Source organism: Microtus pennsylvanicus, chromosome 15, assembly GCF_037038515.1.
Source record: "Microtus pennsylvanicus isolate mMicPen1 chromosome 15, mMicPen1.hap1, whole genome shotgun sequence".
Taxonomy (NCBI): Eukaryota; Metazoa; Chordata; class Mammalia; order Rodentia; family Cricetidae; genus Microtus; species Microtus pennsylvanicus.
The window spans coordinates 72,632,310-72,652,003 of record NC_134593.1 but is presented as its reverse complement, the minus strand read 5'-3'; the positions used below and the strand labels follow the sequence as shown (position 1 = coordinate 72,652,003).

General features: G+C 37.1%; 1 protein-coding gene across 3 annotated transcripts in view; it reads left to right on the top strand.

The window, feature by feature from the left end:
* Fgf14 (fibroblast growth factor 14) overlaps window positions 1-19,694 on the top strand; it is a 455,655-nt gene that overhangs the window by 429,714 nt on the left and 6,247 nt on the right. For all 3 annotated transcript variants that reach the window (XM_075949983.1, XM_075949984.1, XM_075949982.1), the window contains one exon: window positions 17,374-17,572. In XM_075949983.1, the coding sequence (XP_075806098.1) occupies window positions 17,374-17,572 (199 nt within the window). The remainder of the gene's footprint in view (window positions 1-17,373; window positions 17,573-19,694) is intronic.

Here is a 19,694-nt window from a genome sequence, read left to right as displayed (position 1 = left end):
GCCAATTACCCTTGGTCACCTGTTATCTGAACTGAAACACTGATCCACAGCTCCTGTACCGGCTTCTGAGAGCCCCAGAAGCTGAGGTGTTCTCTGTGTATAAAGAATTTATGCTCATGGAAGCAGAAAAGCACCCAGGAGTCACATAACCCATCTCAAAGCCAATCAGAAAACACCATTCATCCTTCAATGTTGTGATTTTTAAGGGCAGGAGAAATCTAGCTTTTTCAGTTGATCTGATGTATATGATTAGAGGGATGCCTGGGTCTCCTTTACAAACTTGTAATATATCAACGGAAAAATCAAAGCTGCTACCATATGGACATTCTATACCACTAGAAAACAAGTAAAAAATTTATATATAATAACCGTTACATCTTATCATAAAGAAAAAAGAGAAGTGGGTGGGGGATTGATGTGTGTTGGAAGAGTTCTAGGCCAATAATATTAAAAGAAGGCAGGGAAGCAGAAGTGAGGGTGCCACATGTGTGTGAATCCTAGGAAACCTAGAATGGCTGCTGTGAGTTGAGTAAGGCCAGTGACAGGAGCTGGGCCCAGAAGGAATCAGGTCAGAGAGTTCAGTGGCCACTCTAACGATTTTGGGTGTTTCCATGAAAGCAGTGAAAGCTACCACAGTTTACTCTGGGTCTATACAAGCAACTCAGAAGTAGATAAGTGTATACTTATTATTATGTCCAAATAAGCATTTCCAGCCTTTTGATGTTATAACACAACTTTGTCATTTACATGGTTCATACTAGAGAACAGCATAACAGAGTTACAAAATGTAAAATAAGGTAAAATCCCATGTTTTAAGTAATTTGTGATATGGTGTTAGGCTGCAACCACAGCTTTCCTAGCTGTATCATAACTCATGCACTGCAGATTAGGGATTCCTACTAGAAAAACCTGTTTATTGTTGTTGTTTTACATAGATAACAAAACACATTTAATATATATTTGGCGTATTAGTCATGGTTCTCTAGAGTAATAGAACTTACAGAATAATAATATATAAAGCGGATTGATTTACTGTAGTGATTCTCACAGGCCCCAGCCCAGTTAATCCAACAGTGGCAACACAAAGTCCAAGAATGCAGTAGATGCTCAGTCCACAAGGCTGGATGTCTTCGCTGGTGTTCAGCATCTATTAGAGTCCTGAAGAAGTAGGCTCCAGTGCCAGTGAAGGAATGGCTGTGTTATCAAGGTGAGGGCAAGTAGGGATAGAGCAAAAGCTACCTTCTTCTGTGTAGTTACATAGGTTTCCACAAGAAGGTGTGGCCCAGATTAAAGGGGTGTCTTCCCACTTCAAGATTTGGATCAAAGGTGTTTGTCTTCATGTCTCAAAGGTTTGAACGAGAAGTTAATTCACCCACTTCAAACCAAGAAAGAAATTCCTCTCACAGGTGTGCCCTCCATTTCTGGATTGTAGTTCATTTCAAATGTAGTCAAATTGACAACTAAGAAAAGACACCATACTTGCTTTGGCTTCGTTTTTGCCGTTAACTTAAAATTGTTAATCTTGCTCAGTGTTGTGCTTTAGAGTGATATTTCCATTTTACTATGTGTTACCACTTAACAGCTGCTACTTCTGTCTCTTCTGTTGTACACTGAGACCCGTTTCACACTCTCTCGTGAGATGACTTTGAGAAAAGTTCTCGTCTACTTAAGGAGTAAAGCAGAAAATAAAATCAAGTATCAGAAACTATTTTAAAAAAACCATAAACTTGATTTTGGAATATGGACCTTTTACCTGAAAAACCCAGAGAGACTTGTCTGTTGCTTGTGTTTGCATAGATGGATGCTGATATCTGCATGTCTTCCCTGGACATTTTCTAGAAGAGATAGAAGCAATGAATAGTGGGCACCACAAAGCATCTACTCTGAACTAGAAAACTATAGTATGTGTGGCCATACATCCATGTACATTGCTAACCCAAATTATAGACATATTAATTTTTTCTATGTGAAATATTTGATTGGATGAGGGGTCAGTAAACTATGGCCCATTGTTTTTCTGCCCACATATTCATAGCTAATACTAGTATTAAAGTTTGGAATTACCACAAAAGTAAAAAAAATGCTTTATGTCACATAGGAGTGCTAAGCAGCACATTTCAGTAAAGTTGAATCTGGGCTTATTAGCACACAGCAATACCTATTCATGGAAAGCTTGCCAGTGATAGTTTTCCTGTCATGGCAGAGCTGAATTATCCCAGCAATTATCATGTGACACACAAAGCTTAAAATACCTTTTTTTTTTTTGTCCAGAAAGGATATAAAGACAGACAATTAATCTGCATGACTCCCATAATTTTCTTTAGTTTTTTATTCTTCTCTAATCTCTCATGTTAAATATAATGACTCTCTAAAGACTTCTCATGGTCCCATTCAATCCCAAAGGCTGCTGATACAAAAGATATCTAAATACATAAAAGTTTATTAGAAATATGTACCAAGGAACTATTTATGAAGAAGAATAAAAATCAATTATGTGACTGAACGAGTGTCTCTCTAGAAACTTTAGTGTTGAGCTCTTGAGGTAATAGACACTATTTCCAGAATGTGAACTAGTCCCTCTGTGTAGAACTAATTCTCATCTAGTCCATGGCCATGGATCTTTCAGCCTTCAAAGTGTGTTTAATTCCTGTTGAGAGTAAAAATTAATTTGCACATAAATAATTATATCTACACATGCACATATGGAAATATATATATATATCTCCAATGTGTGTTTACACATGCATGATGCAAAACTGACTCCACCAAATAGTTGCTGTTACTCATGGAGGAGATATTCATTTTCTACCATTATTCATATAGAAGCTAGTTCAATATTTGCTGCATATAAACACCTACTAAATATCTGCAATCCTTGCATCAGTTTCTCTTATCGTTGAACAATTTCATATATTTATATAATTTAATTGTTTTCATCCTTCTTTATTCTCTCTTGTACCTCCTTCTACTTCTGCCAGAACTCCCACTTTTTGTCTTTTTCTACATGGCCCACAGAGTTAATTAGAGATTCTTAACTAAATTCAGTTTCTTTCTTACTTACATATTCAACAGTGCACGATAGCACTGGGAGGATAAACATCATATAAATCTAATTTTAAATGTTGTTTCTAGTTAAATAAAATGTTTCAAATTTCCTCAATAATAGTTAATACCTTTAATTATAGATTTTCTTGGAAACGTGGCTCTACAAATTCACTGACACAAGTTAAAGTGGATTTATTATCAATTTAATTATCAAGTGGATAATTAAAATATGAAATCATGGAGATGTGATTCCCAACCCCTTCCCCCAAAATACACCATTTAGAAAATTTCAAAATGTACCCCTTTATATTCATTTACTCACAGATAAAAACCAGTTTGCCAGCCAGGCAGTAGTGGTGCACGCCCTTAATCCCAACACTCGGGAGGCAGAGGCAGGTGGATCTCTGTGAGTTCGAGGCCAGCCTGGTCTACAGGAGCTAGTTCCAGGACAGAGAAACCCTGTCTCTAAAATAAAAAAAAAAAACCAACAACAACAAAAAACCAGTTTGCCTTCATTTTAGGCTTGAAAGTGGTCTTATAATAAAGACAAACTAGGTTTATGCCTGTTTATGATTAAATCTCTGTTTCTCCAGGATTGAAGTATACCTCACCTGTAAACTTAATTACAAATAGTTCTGTACTGCCTATTCCAGGAAATGACAATGATACCTTTGTTTCCAAAGCTTTTTATAACCACCTGTTATTATGACCACTTGTTGTGATGACTTGCAGTCATGTCTTTGTTTCACAAGAGGTTATTATGATCAACTTCTCAGTTTCTGAAATTCAGTCTACTTGTCTGCCAAATCACACATTTGCAAATCCCTTGCCCATGACCTATAAAATCCTTCGCTTACTCACATTCAATGCTGATATCTTGAGCTCTGCTTTAGGGAGAGGCAGCCTGTGTACATGAAAGCTTGCTTTAATTAATTTCTTGCTTTAATTTATTTGACAATGATGATATGGGTCAGTTGTCTTTCTCCTCAAATCTTGGAGATTATTAACAGCCTAGTGGACAGGGGCAGGCAAAGAGGTAAAGGGAATATTAAGTTAGGTGTATGGCTCACACATTAAATCCTGCACTCCAAAGGCAGAAACAAGTATTGAGCCATCTGTATAGCCTTGATATTGTCATTGTATACAGTGGAGAGGAAAAGGTATGGACAGGTTTGGTAAATGGGAGCAAAAATGTATTTTAGGTGCTAATACATTTTCTTGTTTCTATTTAGCAGGGTCTCATGCAGCACAGATTCACTTTGAACTCACTGTAGAAAAGAAAATTGCCTTAAACTCCCAGTACTCCTGTCTCCACACTCCAGGCATTGGGATTATCAGACATGAGTCCCCAGACCTAGCATTTTCTTCTTACTATACAATACAATACTTTGAAGAGTGTGTCTTTTTCTTTACATTTTTCCTCCTTTTGTTTTGTTTGTTTATTTCTTCAGAGACATATTTCAGCTGTCTGTATGTCATGTTTCCTTACAGTTTGCCATCTATATTTCTCCTCACATAGGTATAGAGGTCAACAGTATAACATTTATATTTCATTGAAATGACTATTTCAATTTAATTTGTAATTACTTGGTGATAGTGTATAACGCAAATTTACATTGCTTTTCATCGGGCTGTCCCTGGAATCTTCTCAGGGCAACAAAGGAAGCACAAGAGAGGGGCCATACACATGGGATAAACGCTATAAAACCTCCACTTCTTCACCGTGGCTCACAGTGAGAGCATGTTGTTGATTACGTGCTAAAAGCTACCAGTTTGGGCAATAATTAGAAATAAATACTGCCAATGAAAAAGGGAAGAATAAATTCCTACATTTGTCTTAGTGAATATAAATAAACTAAAGTAAATTACTCGACCCTACTGCCTCTCAGTCTATCTTTATTAAAATGGAGATGATAACAATATTAATCTCATAGAATCACAGAGAGGATTAAGTTAGCTGGTTCTGTAGAGTCTTGACAACAATGACTGATGGGCAAGTATGCACAATTACAATTTTAATATATTCAGTAACATTGTTATTGATATTAGGGTGGCCACCTTTGAATGTTGACAAATATATGAAGATCAGTCTGTAGTAGTAGGAGAGGCGGGCTGAGTCCCCGCACCCAGCCGCCTGAACGGCTAGCTTTACCAGAAATAATTACACGGAAACTGTATTCTTTTCAACACTGCCTGACCCATTAGTTTCAGTTTCTTATTGGCTAGCTTTTACATATTGATCTAACCCATTTCTATTAATCTGTGTAGCCCACGAGCTGGCTTACCAGGAATGATCTTAACCTGCGTCTGTCTGGAGTGGGAGAACCATGGCGACTCCTTGACTCAGCTTCTTTCTCCCAGCATTCCATTCTGTTTACTCCGCCTACCTAAGGGTTGGCCTATCAAATGGGTCTAGGCAGTTTCTTTATTAATAAGAAATCACTCCCACATCATCAGTCTTAAGGAGTTATCTCAATTTTTTCTCAAGAATATTTAATTTGTGATATTTTTGCTAATTTCATAGTACTAGTACTGTCTGTTGATGATGTAAGAATTAAAATTTAGGGAATGTATGCATGTCTGTGTTCTTGGGAAACAGGTGTCATGTTATAAAACCAGTTGGGATATACTTTTATTCATAAATTTTAATTTCTCACTTTTTTATAGACTCTAAGAAATGGGTGTCAAACTTTAATAATGTTAGATGCCTTGATCATATACTAATTTGATCTGTATGAGACTGAGTACGTATACCACAGCTTTCTAGGTTTTAGAACACATTCAAATTACTTGAGGTCCTTTCAGTATGTGGTAGTATGGAAATTTTGCATCACTAATGTTTGCTAAAATATTATATGTTAAGTATATATATATAAAGTATATATATATATATATATAAAGTATATGTGTATGTATATTTAAACACTATACATGTGACTATAGTGTATATTTTCAGATATGATATCTATTTATATTAAATCAGTTAAATATTATGTCAAATAACTTGTTAGTTTTAAGCATTAAAATAAATTATAATATATAATATAAATTTTAATACATAATGAATACTTTTAAGTGCTATAAATGAATAGATTTTGATAAATGATCACTTCTAAATTACACGTGTCATCTTTTTGGATGAGAAAACAAAGCTTTTATTTGCAATTTTGTTTAATTGAAAGTCACTCATGTAAAAGCATTTGATTGGCCACCTGGTTTGTTGGTAACTATTCACTTAAATTCACTCGGTCTTGTTATCAAATCAAAGCTGTGTATTCTGTAGCACAAATGGGATTGTCTGTTTAAAGTACAAACACACACACACAACAATACAATACCATACAGAGTTTAATAATTTTTCCTCTATATGTTATTCAAAGTCCTGTAATATGAATATTGAATATATAAAATTCCAGAGAAATAAAACACATCAGTCAACTTAATTGACTGCTTTATAAAATGTTAACTCTAGAGGTTTCCTGCTTCAGATACCATGACTACAACATCTGTGCACTCAATTTTTGCCTTTCCCGGTGGTGGTAAGAACACTCTGCACTCTGTTTGGAAGATAGGTGTTATCAGAACAGTAGCATTCAGATATCTAACTGATTGATTATAGTCTGTAGAAAATGACAAAGACTGAGATGAACCCTTGCTGACCTCATTTTAACCTTCAGTAGACCACTTTCCAAAAATCAGAAGATGGAGGAAAAAAAAGAGATTTCAAAATAAATGGTCCATTAGGTTTCCATTTAAAGTTAGTCTAGTTAACTTAAACCTGATAGAAAAAATTAAATAGTACCTTGCCCCTGATAACAATTAGCAATTTATGTCACTTTTGACTCAATGTTTAGCTTTTAATAAGTATAGTTTATTATTAACCTTATACTTTAAAATTATTTTTTGACTTCTATATATTTGATAGCTAATATATATTTGATAGCTAATGTGTTTGATACTTATAAAATACTTTTGTGATTTGTCATTATTTTTTATTTAAGAACCGGAGATGTCTATTTAATTCTCAGGGATAAAATTTCTATATAAAAAATATCCATGGTCAGGATCATTACTTGGCTCGGAGATGAAAGGGGTTGTATGTTTTGATGACTCTGGATATGGATGTAATGCATTAATAGCTGGTATTGTTAGCATAGCAGGAAAGAGAAAACTATTTCCCTCTGGAATCTCTGGCCTGGACGGAAATAAATGCTCCAGCTGAGTAGGTCAATTGCCTGGTGAAGGAACAATATTTCAAGAAGGCAGATCCACCCTAAGCTATGCTAAAGAGATGAAAGGAACAGTTATTCCTTTAATGCGACAGTTTTCTTTTCTACAAGGAATCCTGTCCTCTGTGCAGTCACTGTAGAGTGACTCACTGAGGTCCTCACTCAGAAAGTCATAATTTTCCTTTTTTCACTCTTGTCTCCTCCTTTTAGATACTGGTCATACGCCTCCTCCAGTACTTCTGGAGTCTTCACTTTCTTTGCTACGCTCCTCTCGACTATGTATCTGCCTCTGTTTTTCTCCTTTGTCTTTTTCTTCCAGGCAGCTGTCAAGATTTAGTCTATTGCTCTAGGGTTTTTCTTTTAATACCTAATGAAACTGCCCTTAAGCTTTTTTTCTGAGTCTCCTTTAAATTATTTTACTGATGAAACTAAGAACTGTAAAGGAGGGAACACAGATTTCCCCTGTAACATGTAGTATCTCAGGTGGGGTTCCTCAAAATTTCTGGTAATAATACTTCTCACAGATGTGTGATATGCCCTTTGCTATATATGCCTAGTATAATCCCTCTATTCTCTCATTTTAAAACTAATTTTAGAATTCCTTTTCATTTTAAGAAGTGTAAATTTGTCAGGATACTTCTATGTTTATTTTCCCCTTGAAATGGTGGTGGTTGAAAAACTTTGCTATGAATTAAGAAATTAAATAGAAATAGGAGAGGAGAACATGACTAGTCCTAAAGTATAGAGAAAAATTTTACTATAGATATAAAGGATAAAACAGGCAGTGGGAAGAGTCCAGACTGAACACGGCCAGCAGACGAGAGGAGAGGGGGAGGAAGAACAAGAGAAGAGGCAGCCAAGGCCAAGAAGCCAAGAGACTGGAATAGCTAAAATGCTGTTATATAGGGACCAGTCTGGGGGAAGGGAAGTGGAAGGCTTTAGGATGGAGAGTTTTAGGGTTGGGGGAAGAGGTGGGATGAGAAGTGCTGGGAGGAACCACAGGTCCTGAGTGGTGCCTGGAGAACTGGGGCAGCCATGGTAATATATAAACAGGCACCTCACTTTGGCCTTCTGTCTTGGGTTCCCGAGACCTAATATGCTACATGAGCAAAATAATTGTCATTTAGTCAGATTATACCATGTTGCACAGCATGAAGAATCTGTGGGCTGTGGTACATTCTTATTGGAAGCCCATATTCATAGGGGAAAGCTAAAGTTTTCACTAAAATCAAAAGGGAGCAGTTATCCCTTAGGAGTTTGATATTAAACAGTTCTTCCCCCATAAAAAGATTGTAAAAATCTTCAAATTTTACTTTTAACAAGAGTTGGCAATCTTATTTTGTTAAAGAACCAAATTAAACACTTTAAGGTCTGAGGAACAAGTGATCTTTATCTCAACTCCCCAGAGTTGAAATTTGAAGTTTCTTGAAAAAGCCTGTGCTAAAACTTCTAAAGACTAGCTGATTTAGAACTGTGATTGTGAAGAGACAGAATGTTACAAATCTTGAGCTAAACAAACCTGGGTTGCCTTTAGCTCTGTTAGCAGGGATGTAGGCTAGACTATCAGTTTCTAAAAGTTCTAAAGACTAGCTGATTTAGAACTGTGATTGTGGAGAGACAGAATGTTACAAATCTTGAGCTAAACAAACCTGGGTTGCCTTTAGCTCTGTTAGCAGGGATGTAGGCTAGACTATCAGTTTCTAAAAGCACAGCCTCTAAGAATGACATCATCAGATAGCATCTAAAAACTGTAACAGAAATCCCACCCCCACCTCCTTGCCTGTGAGCTGCCTACCTGGTGCCTCTATCAGTGATTTAATGCTGGAAGCTCTGGCTTCCCCTTTGGTTCCTGTTTCCCGTGATCTCTATGGATAAAAAGTAGAGCAGGTATGTAGAATGCAGTACAAAAGGCCTAGCAGAATGCAGCAGCCCCACGGAATGACAGAGGTCAGGACTGAAAGGGCCATTAAGAAGGAGCATGCTTTCCCAGGGAGCGGTGACCACTACCAGAGGCACCATTGTGCTGACTTGCATCTTAGGAATGATTCATGCTATTTCTTACCTCCTCACAGGTTGGAGGGAAAGGAAAGATGATTTGCATGAACTCTTAGTGGGAAAAAAAATGCTAATGTTAGGTAACTAGACAGATATCAGCAAGCTGCCCTGAAGGTCTTAGGGAACAATCTTCTCCCTCATAGACAGTGAACCCCTCCTTTCCCCCCCCCCTCTGTTAGGAAATAAGAGTGCCTCTGGAGTACTTAAATCACCATATAAAACAATAGATGATTTGGGACATTTTGAGGCACATTAAGATAAAAAGACTAAAATCTGAGCTATTGTTTAGCTGCCTGGATGGAAACATGGTTTTCCAAGTACACAGGGGCAGGGGCATGCATTATTCTGATTAGTCAACAGGATTTTCTTTCCTAGCAGCCCTTCCCCTTACAGTGCAGACACAGAAAACACTTTGTGCAGGCCAGTCCATTTCCTGAGTCCTAACACAGAAAAATCTTAGCACTTTGTATACCTTTTGCCTCTGTGTGTGTGTGTGTGTGTGTGTGTGTGTGTGTGTGTGTGTGTGTGTAGTTGAATCTTTCTGATGATTTGGGCTTTCTTGCTTTGCTTCTCTGAAGTCAGTTCCCTACTCTTTCTGCCATACAGCATCTTGATGAACTGCATTGCTAAATGTGTAGACTTTCTCGACCTTAACTTAAAATATCATGGTTTTCTTTTTCCTCTCTTCATCATTTCTTCACAGGTAGCTACAAGGTTTAAAGTTTAAATGGCTGCTTGTTTTTTCTCACACATTAGCAAAACTTTTCTCAATCTTCCTTTTATGCTTGTTTTTAAATTCTCTTATTGATTAGCAAAAGGGTCCTAGATTTTTGTAAGTAGAATGTGGTACCCAATATGGGAATTCCCCAATAGCTCTGGTAACATCTTTACTGTTTACCATAAAGTCTTCTGGTGAATTATCCTACAATCTTTTGGTCAGTTTAGATTGTTACATCCCCAGGGTCAGAGTTGCCTTTGATCGTTCCTGGATAGTCAGAACATGTTGCTCATGACTACCTTTTATTCTGTGGCTTCGGAAGTTTGTTTAAGCGATTTCATACTGGAACCTCTCTTTCAGGGCAACCTAAATCCATGTTTCCAATCATGGTTGCTAACATTTGGCTCCAAATAAATTTTCTTATTTTCTTTCGCTATGAAACTATATTTGCTTCACAAGTGTTAGATTTGATCTTGTGAAAAAAATTTCTGGAAAAAAAATTGCCCTTTGCTTTGAACTTTCTACAAGACTGATTAATTGATTAAAAAAAAAACTTCCATGATGATTGGAATGCTGTAGGTTCAGAGCATAATTCTAATTTATCTTCAGCTGACTTAACTAGCCATTCCTTGTTTACCTCTGTGTATGTCCTAACATCCCTGTGACTAACAGATAAAACCTCTCGGAATGTATTAGTTTAATAGAACTTGTTTCTACCAATCAAAAGGCTAAAGCTGTCATCAGATAGCATCCAGGGCCTATAACTGAGAATTCTCTTTTTTGCTATAATCCATCTCCCTGTTGCCTCCACCAATGTCTTTGGAAACTGCCTCAATTTATGACTTTCTTCTCTTACTATAAAATCTTCCTCTGTTACTGCACTGGGATATGGAATTTGGGGAAGCCTAAATGGGTTTTCCCAGGTTGTGGCCACTGATGGCTTAAGAATAAACTATCCCTTTCCAATTTGCGGTGAAAGTCACAGTTTTTTGTTGTTTGTATGGTTTTTGTGGTTTTCTTTTCTGAGTTGAGAGGCTAAAGACTCCAGCCTACAGGTTCCATTTCAAGGTCACTTCACTGCTAGCATTACGTTTCCTTGTTTACGGCAAATCTTTGGGTTGGTGGCTAATTCATTCCTCCTGAGTTGTAAAACATGGGCCATATCTTCCCAGCATCCTCCCCTTTCATCCACAATCCAGAAATTTATCTTTGCACATGTAAATAGCCCACCAGAGTGTTTTCCTGAATAAAGAGAAGGGATTCGCTGCTACTGTCACGATAATGAGCATATAGCAGATGGTGCTTTCATTCCAGAACAACCACAGCAGAGGAGATATGAAACTTCTGTCTCCATTGTGCTGTGCTCTTTTCCTATTCTATAATTTGACAGTTTAGTTTGCCATTTGGAACAAATTAATACTTAAGCTTCTACTGGAATTCAACTGCTGGGTTTGTTGTCAAGGTGGTGGTTCTAAATATAGGTAGGTGAGAGAAGAAAAAGACACATCAAATTCCTTATCTATCTCGTTTTGGCACTTTCCGAGAGTTTATATTTAAATTTAAATAAGCATTCTTGTATTATCACTGCCAGCATTCTGTCACAGTAGTCCTTTTAGTTGAATGAATAAGAAACATAAATTAGATCTTCAGAGATAGCCTTGAGTCCATGCTTTTTCAGTCCATTGAAAATATCAAAGTGGAGGTGCGTGGGGTCCCTCCCAGCCCTTGGCGTACTCCGTGTTGAGAAATAAATTGTGGAACCAGTCATAATGAAAAGGTCTTTCAAAAAAATGAATAGAAAAAAAATGAAGAGGCCTTTTTTAATTAATTAATTTATTTATTAAAGATTTCTACCTCCTCCCCGCCACCGCCTCCCATTTCCCTCCCCCTCCCCCAATAAAGTCCCCCTCCCTTGTCAGTACAAAGAGCAATCAGGGTTCCCTGACCTGTGGGAAGTCCAAGGACCACCCACCTCCATCCAGGTCTAGTAAGGTGAGCATCCACACTGCCTAGGCTCCCACAAAGCCAGTACGTGCAGTAGGATCAAAACCCAGTGCCAGTGTTCTTGAGTTCTCAGTAGTCCTCATTGTCCACTATGTTCAGCGAGTCCGGTTTTATCCCAGGCTTTTTCAGACCCAGGCCAACTGGTCTTGGTGAGTTCCCGACAGAACATCCCCATTGTCTCAGTGTGTGGGTGCACCCCTCGCGGTCCTGAGTTCCTTGCTCGTGTTCTCTCTCCTTCTGCTCCTGATTTGGACCTTGAGATTTCAGTCCGGTGCTCCAATGTGGGTCTCTGTCACTGTCTCCTTTCATCGCCTGATGAAGGTTAATATTCAGGAGGATGGGTATATATTTTTCTTTGGGATCACCTTCTTATTTAGCTTCTCTAGGCCTTATGTCAAGCAAAAAGAACAAAAATGTTGCTCTTTTTCTTTCATTTGAAAACTCAGATCTTTCACGAGTTCCATTTTTTTTTTTCCATTGCCCACGCAAATGCACGGATTCTTCAGTTTGTTCCCACCACTGTTTCCCCCGTGCAGGGCCCGGGATAGAGATTTATCCTCATCAGCAAGCCTTGTTTGACAGATTTCTTCACTCCTGCTCACCACAGCCTTCCGTGCCCACATGACCCCTAATCTCATCAATTACAATTATTTTATGTTCTACTTACTGAATTTCCCAATACATCTTTCGCCCTAACGCATCTGGAACACTCAAATACTAAAGTATAACTGTGTCTGCTATCAAAAATAAACACTCTTTCTTTGTGTTGATGAGTGTCACTTTTATAGATCTTTTTACAAGTTAGCATCAAGGAAAAGATTTCATGTCCTAAGTAATTTGAGTAACATGCTTTCAATTTTGTTGCTTATAATTCTGATAACATTTGTCAGTTCTCTATATAGTATGCTAATATTAACTACTTAAATGAGCACAAATGTACATTTTTGACAGACAGTTTCTTGAAATGTTACACGTTTTAAGTTCAAGTGGGACATTTAGAAAGACTGTCATTTTAGTAAGAGAGTTATTAAAAGTTATTAAATCTATCAACAAATGGCAGCATGGCAGGGACACTGAGTACAGTCCAGGGTCATGGGACTGAGGGAGAGTCCATTTTTATACAATTTAGTGGAAGCGAAAGGGCAAATCGATTGTAAAGTTTTGTTTGTGGTCTGCAGTTAGCAGGTAACTACTGAGTAGTGGTAGTCAGGTGAAGAATGTCAGGTGTCTAATGGATAAGCATCTTTCCTGACTGGGCGTGACTAATTGGTTAAGAAAGACAAGAACCTAGAGAAATGATTTAGTTCTAGAAACCAAGGTACCTTAGTTTCGAGAATTCGAAGTTTGGGAAAAATGGAATAACACTTCATAGTCCAATTAACCAAAGACTGGGAATCTTGAAATGTCTTGCACTGTGACAGTCTTTGTGTTTTCATAATTATTCTCTTGCTTATTCAAGAGTGCTATGTTCCTCACAACAGGTTTTGTCACTCTGACAGCATATATAAACCTTTGTCACATTTCTTCAGCCTGCCTTCCTAGCCACATCACTTTCTGTTTCTTCCCAACAATGCCTGTATCTCAGGGCAAACTGCTAAAGGTCCTACTAATGCACAGTAGCATTTCCTGTCTCTAGTCTGTCATAGTGCTTTTCACTCCGCCTATAATCCCTCTATCATCCAAGATGCCAGTTTACCATAAATAGTGTGTATTTATATGATCTTTTAAAGTAAAATGGATGACTAATTTTATTTATTTTGTCATATCTGGCAGTGAGTTCAATACTTGATGTAAAGCCATGTTTATTGACTAAACATGTAATTAAATGTTGACCTGTGGAATTTGATAGAAATAAAATAATTTCATAAATACATAAAAGTTTACTTATACAATGGAAAGTTTGTTATTTCATAACAACTAGTTAGTACTTATTGCATGCTGAGTGCTCTAAAACGAGTTAAATTCACACTAGTTTTCTCTGGCAGATTTTATTTCTCTATATAATTTCAACTCCATTTTAGAAATGTAGACTGAAACCCAGGAAGATAAAAATCATCTTTCCAAGAACACTAAGCTAAATAAAAATCAAACACTGATTAAATCTTAGCTGTCTGGGAATACAGATAATAATCTTCTGTTCCATTGGCTTCCATTTGCATATTAAAAGTATATTTATAAGAAATTGTTGGGACCAGCTAAGTCCTGGCCTTCAGCTGCTCTTCCCTCCTAGAGCCTTCTAATTGAAGTTACTAGAAGCTGTGCCTAATTTAAAGGATCAGAGGATGAGATTTTCACCTGTTGGCCATTGACTGCCGTGTATTTAAGCCTTCATGGTGCTATTAAAGAGGGGCTTTTTGGTACCAGTGTTGGAAGGTCTGCGTATCGGTCTGTCTCTGCGTGTGAATTCCTCAACCTCCAGCCCCTTGCCCGAAGCTTGCAAACTGGGTTCTAGCGCATAGAGCGCAGACAGGGGCTGTGGTGTGCGACAAGAAATGATAATTTGTTGCATAATAAATAGTCCCAACTATGTGTAGTTCAAGCAGTTCTCCTGAGAATACAGTCATTGCTTTAAACTGTAACATTTGAGGACTAGATTAAGTTCTTTAAAAGTCTTAAGAAACTGTATTAGATAATAACATCTTGGAATGTTGTTTCTCTGTGTATTCACTCTTATTATTTCACCAGGAATAAAATGGACAAAAATGGACCAACCAGATTTTACCAACATTATATATTTCTCCATTGTTGTCATTGTTTTGTTCTGTTTCATTTTGTTTGTTTGTTTGTTTGTTTGAGGCATTGCCTGCTTGGCTGTCCTGGAACTCACAATATAAACCAAGCTGAACTTGAACTTGGACAGATCCACTTGACTTTGCCTCAGAGGTGCTGAGATTAAAGGCAAAAGATGTCTGTGTATCTGAAATCTTAGGCAAAACTTACAAAAATAATGCAAACAGAGACTAAAGAAAAAGTTTAATGAGCAAAGTCCTAATCATGCAAGTATGAGGATCTGAATTCAGATTCCCAGCACCCGTGTAAAAAGCCAGCCATGGCAATGTGGGCCTGTAATTCTATTGCAAGGTGATGATAAAGACAGGGAGATTTTTGGGCTCCCTGGCAGCCAGTCTAACTAAGACAGTGAACTACAGGTTCAATGAAGACTCTGTCTTTGAAAATAAGATGAAGAGTCATAAGGAAAGAAACCTGGAATAGATTATGGCTTATACACACATGTACTCACACTCTCTCTCTCACACACACATACATACATAATGCATACATGCACATACATAACACATGTACACAAACATGAGAGTTTCTAAAACACCTTAAAAGTGGTAAGAAGTCTTGCAGTGTCCATTGAATAAGTTACATCATATATGGCAGATGTATTGGGAGCTCTTCAAGCTTTATTGTGTGGTTGTGATAAAATACCATGACTAAAAGCAACTGAGAGAAACAAGAGGTTTATTTCATCTTACCATTCTAGGTTATGGTGGAGAAGTCAAGACAGGAACATCAAATAACTAGTCATATCATAAAAGTCAACACCAGAGAGAAATGAATGCCTGCAAATTCACTTGCTTGTGCTCAACCTCATTTCTGTGATTTCTCCAACCTAATATAGCTCAGGACAGCATTCAGGAATGTTGCTGCCCACAGGAGCTGGGCCTACACACATCAATTAAGTTGATTAACACAATCTCTCACAGACATGCCCACAGGATATCTCTAATCAAGACCTGTCTTCCTAAGAAATCTGCAGTTGCATAATGTAGGCAATGAAAGTTAACCCTCATAGGCTGTAAGTCTGGTTTGGAACTTTCATTTTGCTGGCCTCACCACTTTATCCACTTTCCTCTGAGACACCTCTGAGACTCTGGCTCAGTGAGGCTCAGCTTATTAATGAGAACTAAAAGGAGGATATTTGGAATCAGAAATTCAGTGGAAAGCCTAAACATTTATTTAGGCAAGATCTTATTAAAATCTGGGGTAGTATCATGGAGATCTGCAGACATCTCTGTGGGAGGGGCCCACCCTACCTTTTGTTTTGCTAATGTCTTATATTGATCAATGCATATGTCATCCTTGTCATGAAATGCATCTGAATGAATGAAATTCATTGCTCCTTGGAAAATTGCTTCTGGTGAAACAAATTTATGGAGCACACTAAAACATACTGAAGAAGATAATGCTCAATAACTCACACTTTTTAAACTTTCTTTTTATTTATTCAATTTATATAATATAATAGTATTCATATTGTGCATCATGATCCCATTCATTTCCCTGTACCTTTGCATCCACCCTCTCTTCCTAAACACTCCCCTAAAAAATAAATTGAGAGGAAAAAAAAGGAAAAATTAAAAATCTCACCATGGAAGTTGCAGTGTGACACAGTGAGTCACGCAGTAAGCCCCCTTGTCCATATATCTTTACTTGCAAGTGCTCATTGCAGAGTCATTGGTCTGATTCAAGGCCTCTGGTTTCTCCTACACCATGGATGCTGGGCCCTCAAAAGTATTCTTTCTGGATACCCTGTTGTTGTCCTGTGTTGTGGAGATCCTGCAGCTTTAGATCTGTAGGTCAGGTCCTTTCACATGCTCCAGACAGAATGGATGTCCTCAACTTGTGACATACCAATAGCTCTGGTGGCTAAGTTGTATTCCATCTCATTGTATGACTCTGGTTTGCAGTTTCAGTCTGTTCCTCATTGTTATAAATTTGTCACCCTGGAATACTAGTGATCCAAGTGACAACTGACTACCTTTTTGCAAAGTTATTTCAATGGAAATAATATAGTACATGTAACATCTTAAATATTTTTGTAAACTTTATCAGGAATAGATGGTGGCACACTAATGTGGTAAGTGGTTAGACACTGATCGATTTAGGCTCTGTTTAAGTGAAAATACTGTATGGTTCATTTTTCTTTTTGTTTTCGTCATTTAGACAGGGTCGTGCTATATAGGTAGGGCTGTCCTCGAATGTGCTGTGTTAGAACTGTCTGCAAATTCATAGCAATCCACCTCCCTCACTCTTCTAAATATTCAAATTACAAGCATGAGCTACCCTGACTATCTTACATTTTTTATTTCCTTATTAAGAGAAACTTATCTTTGCATATATATGCCCACCAATTGCAGACTTTCCAAATTCCTTTGGTATCAAAATTATGTATAGGGCGTTCCTGCATATAGGAGCACTCAACTCCAGTTATCCCTAGGTATGGTCAATGTGTCAGAGAAATTCATGCAGAATGAGTGAACATTGGAAGCTTCTGCTTTCTACTTAACTTTCTTCTCTTCTTTCTTCTAATAGGAACTTTTTACCCCTGAATGCAAGTTTAAAGAGTCTGTTTTTGAAAACTATTATGTAATCTACTCATCCATGCTGTACAGGCAACAGGAGTCTGGCAGAGCCTGGTTTTTGGGATTAAATAAGGAAGGGCAAGTTATGAAAGGGAACAGAGTAAAGAAAACTAAAGCAGCAGCTCATTTTCTACCCAAGCCATTGGAAGGTGAGTACACCATCATCCTCTTGGAAATTGTTATATACATTACACAGAAACCTTTCATAGGCTGACAGAAATGTCCTTTATTGGAGTGCTGTTTGAATATATTTCTCCTTATTGTTCTGGGCTAAGCTTTGTGGGCACCAATATAGGTCTGGGATAGAACATGAGCTCACATGTGCCAAAGCCAGGATTTTCATTTCTGGACACCAAAAATGGGGGGAAAGAAGAAAAATAAAAACATCCTCCCTCCCTCTCCCTCTCCGTTCCTTTCCGTCCCTCCCCCCCCTCTCTGTGTGTGTGTGTGTATGTGTGTGTGCATGAGTGTGCACGCATGTACACACAGCAGAAAACTTCTTTCAATGCTGCGAATCCTCACTGTCCCTAATGGTCTAAGTACTTCATGATTTATAGTCAATTATTTGAAAGATAAAAATAAACTATGTAATTACAAGCAGGTAATAAGTATATAAGAAAACATTTTCACATAGAATTTTAAGTATTTGCCTGTTTTCAAATTGTCTGAGTAAAATATTTTTTGAATTGTTATAATTCTTGAAAATGACCCTTAAAAGCTCTGTAAAGTTCCGTATCTCCTTCTATGCATAAATTATTTCTCTTTTATTAAAGGAACATGTCTACTTTCAGCTCTAAATAGCAGTTTCTTCACATTTATTTTTATCAGATCCCAAGGCCCAAGTTACCATGCTCTGTTGATTAGGAATATATGTACTTTGTTTATTAATTATTCTGCCAGAAGGATCAATCAATTGCTGTTACTTACGGTAAATTTTAAAACTGGAAAAAAGTGACTTTGATGCTATTCCAAAATTTTCTTAAGAATCAAAATGAGAAAACTAACAAAGCAAGCAAGCTTCACAGGTGCCCTAGCCTCTTGGGATAAAAGAAAATACCACCAGGTCCCTCTAGAGGCTGACATGGTGATGGTAATGACTTCTTGTAGGTCGTAGCCCAGATTATCTACAGAATTTCTCAGTTTTCTCTTAGGACTCTTCAGGCTTCATGGTTTGAAGTTCCTCAGTATTACCTCCTACCACTGAGCTGACCCAGCCCCTCTCCTATAGGTATGTCATGTTTGAGACATATAAGAAAAGGACGAGGGGTACAGAAAATATCAGAGACGTTCCTGCTGCAGTATAAACAGTATTATCACAAATAATCCTATTATTTGTTATTTCAGCCTTAAGTTTAACTGTTGTGTGAGTATGGTGTATAATATGAGGAGAGAAAAATATTGTGATATCATGTTTGAAAATAATACCTAGACAGAGGTATTCCAATCAAAACAAGAGAGTGTGCTCTTCTATTCCTTTAAAACACTATTTATGAAACACAACATTTAACAGTGATGATTATTATAGAGATATTAATTTCTTTTACAAGCCCAAATAGGTTATATATTATATAATTAAAAGTTTTAGGACCGTTATAGACATTTTTACAGGGGTATGATTGTTTCTGGATATTCTAAGGCAGTCAGATCTCCCACCCAACTTTACTTAAAAGATAGTATAAGTCAAAACTTTGGTACTATTTGGTCCTAAGTTAACTAGTACAAGTGAGAAATTGGAGATGCTTTAAGAATGCAGACAGACTCTTTTTCTCATTTTTTAAAAATTAAAAATAGGTTTTTAATGCAACATATTCTGATTATGATTTTTCCTCCCCAAGGATCCTCCCAGATCCTCTCCACTTCCCTATCCACCCAAGTCCACACTCTTTCTTTCTCTCTGTCATTAGAATTGAAATTGGCATCTAAAAAATGTAAAATTTGATAAAAATAAAAACAAATAAGACAAAATATAAGAAAACAAATAAACAAAAAAGAAAGAAGTCAAAGAATAAGCTCAAGAAACACATATAGATGCAGAGACACACAGATTAACACAAACAGAATTAACATAAAACACAAAATAATATATATATATATATATATATATATATATATCCTATAAGGAAAGAAAACAACAAAAAGCCTAAAGCCTTGACAAAGCATTATGAGACAAAGAACCTCAAAAAATGCCACTAAGTTCATTTTGTGTTGACCATCTATTGTTGAGTATGGTGATAAGCCTTAAGATTGGTTTGTATACCTTTAGACTCCACT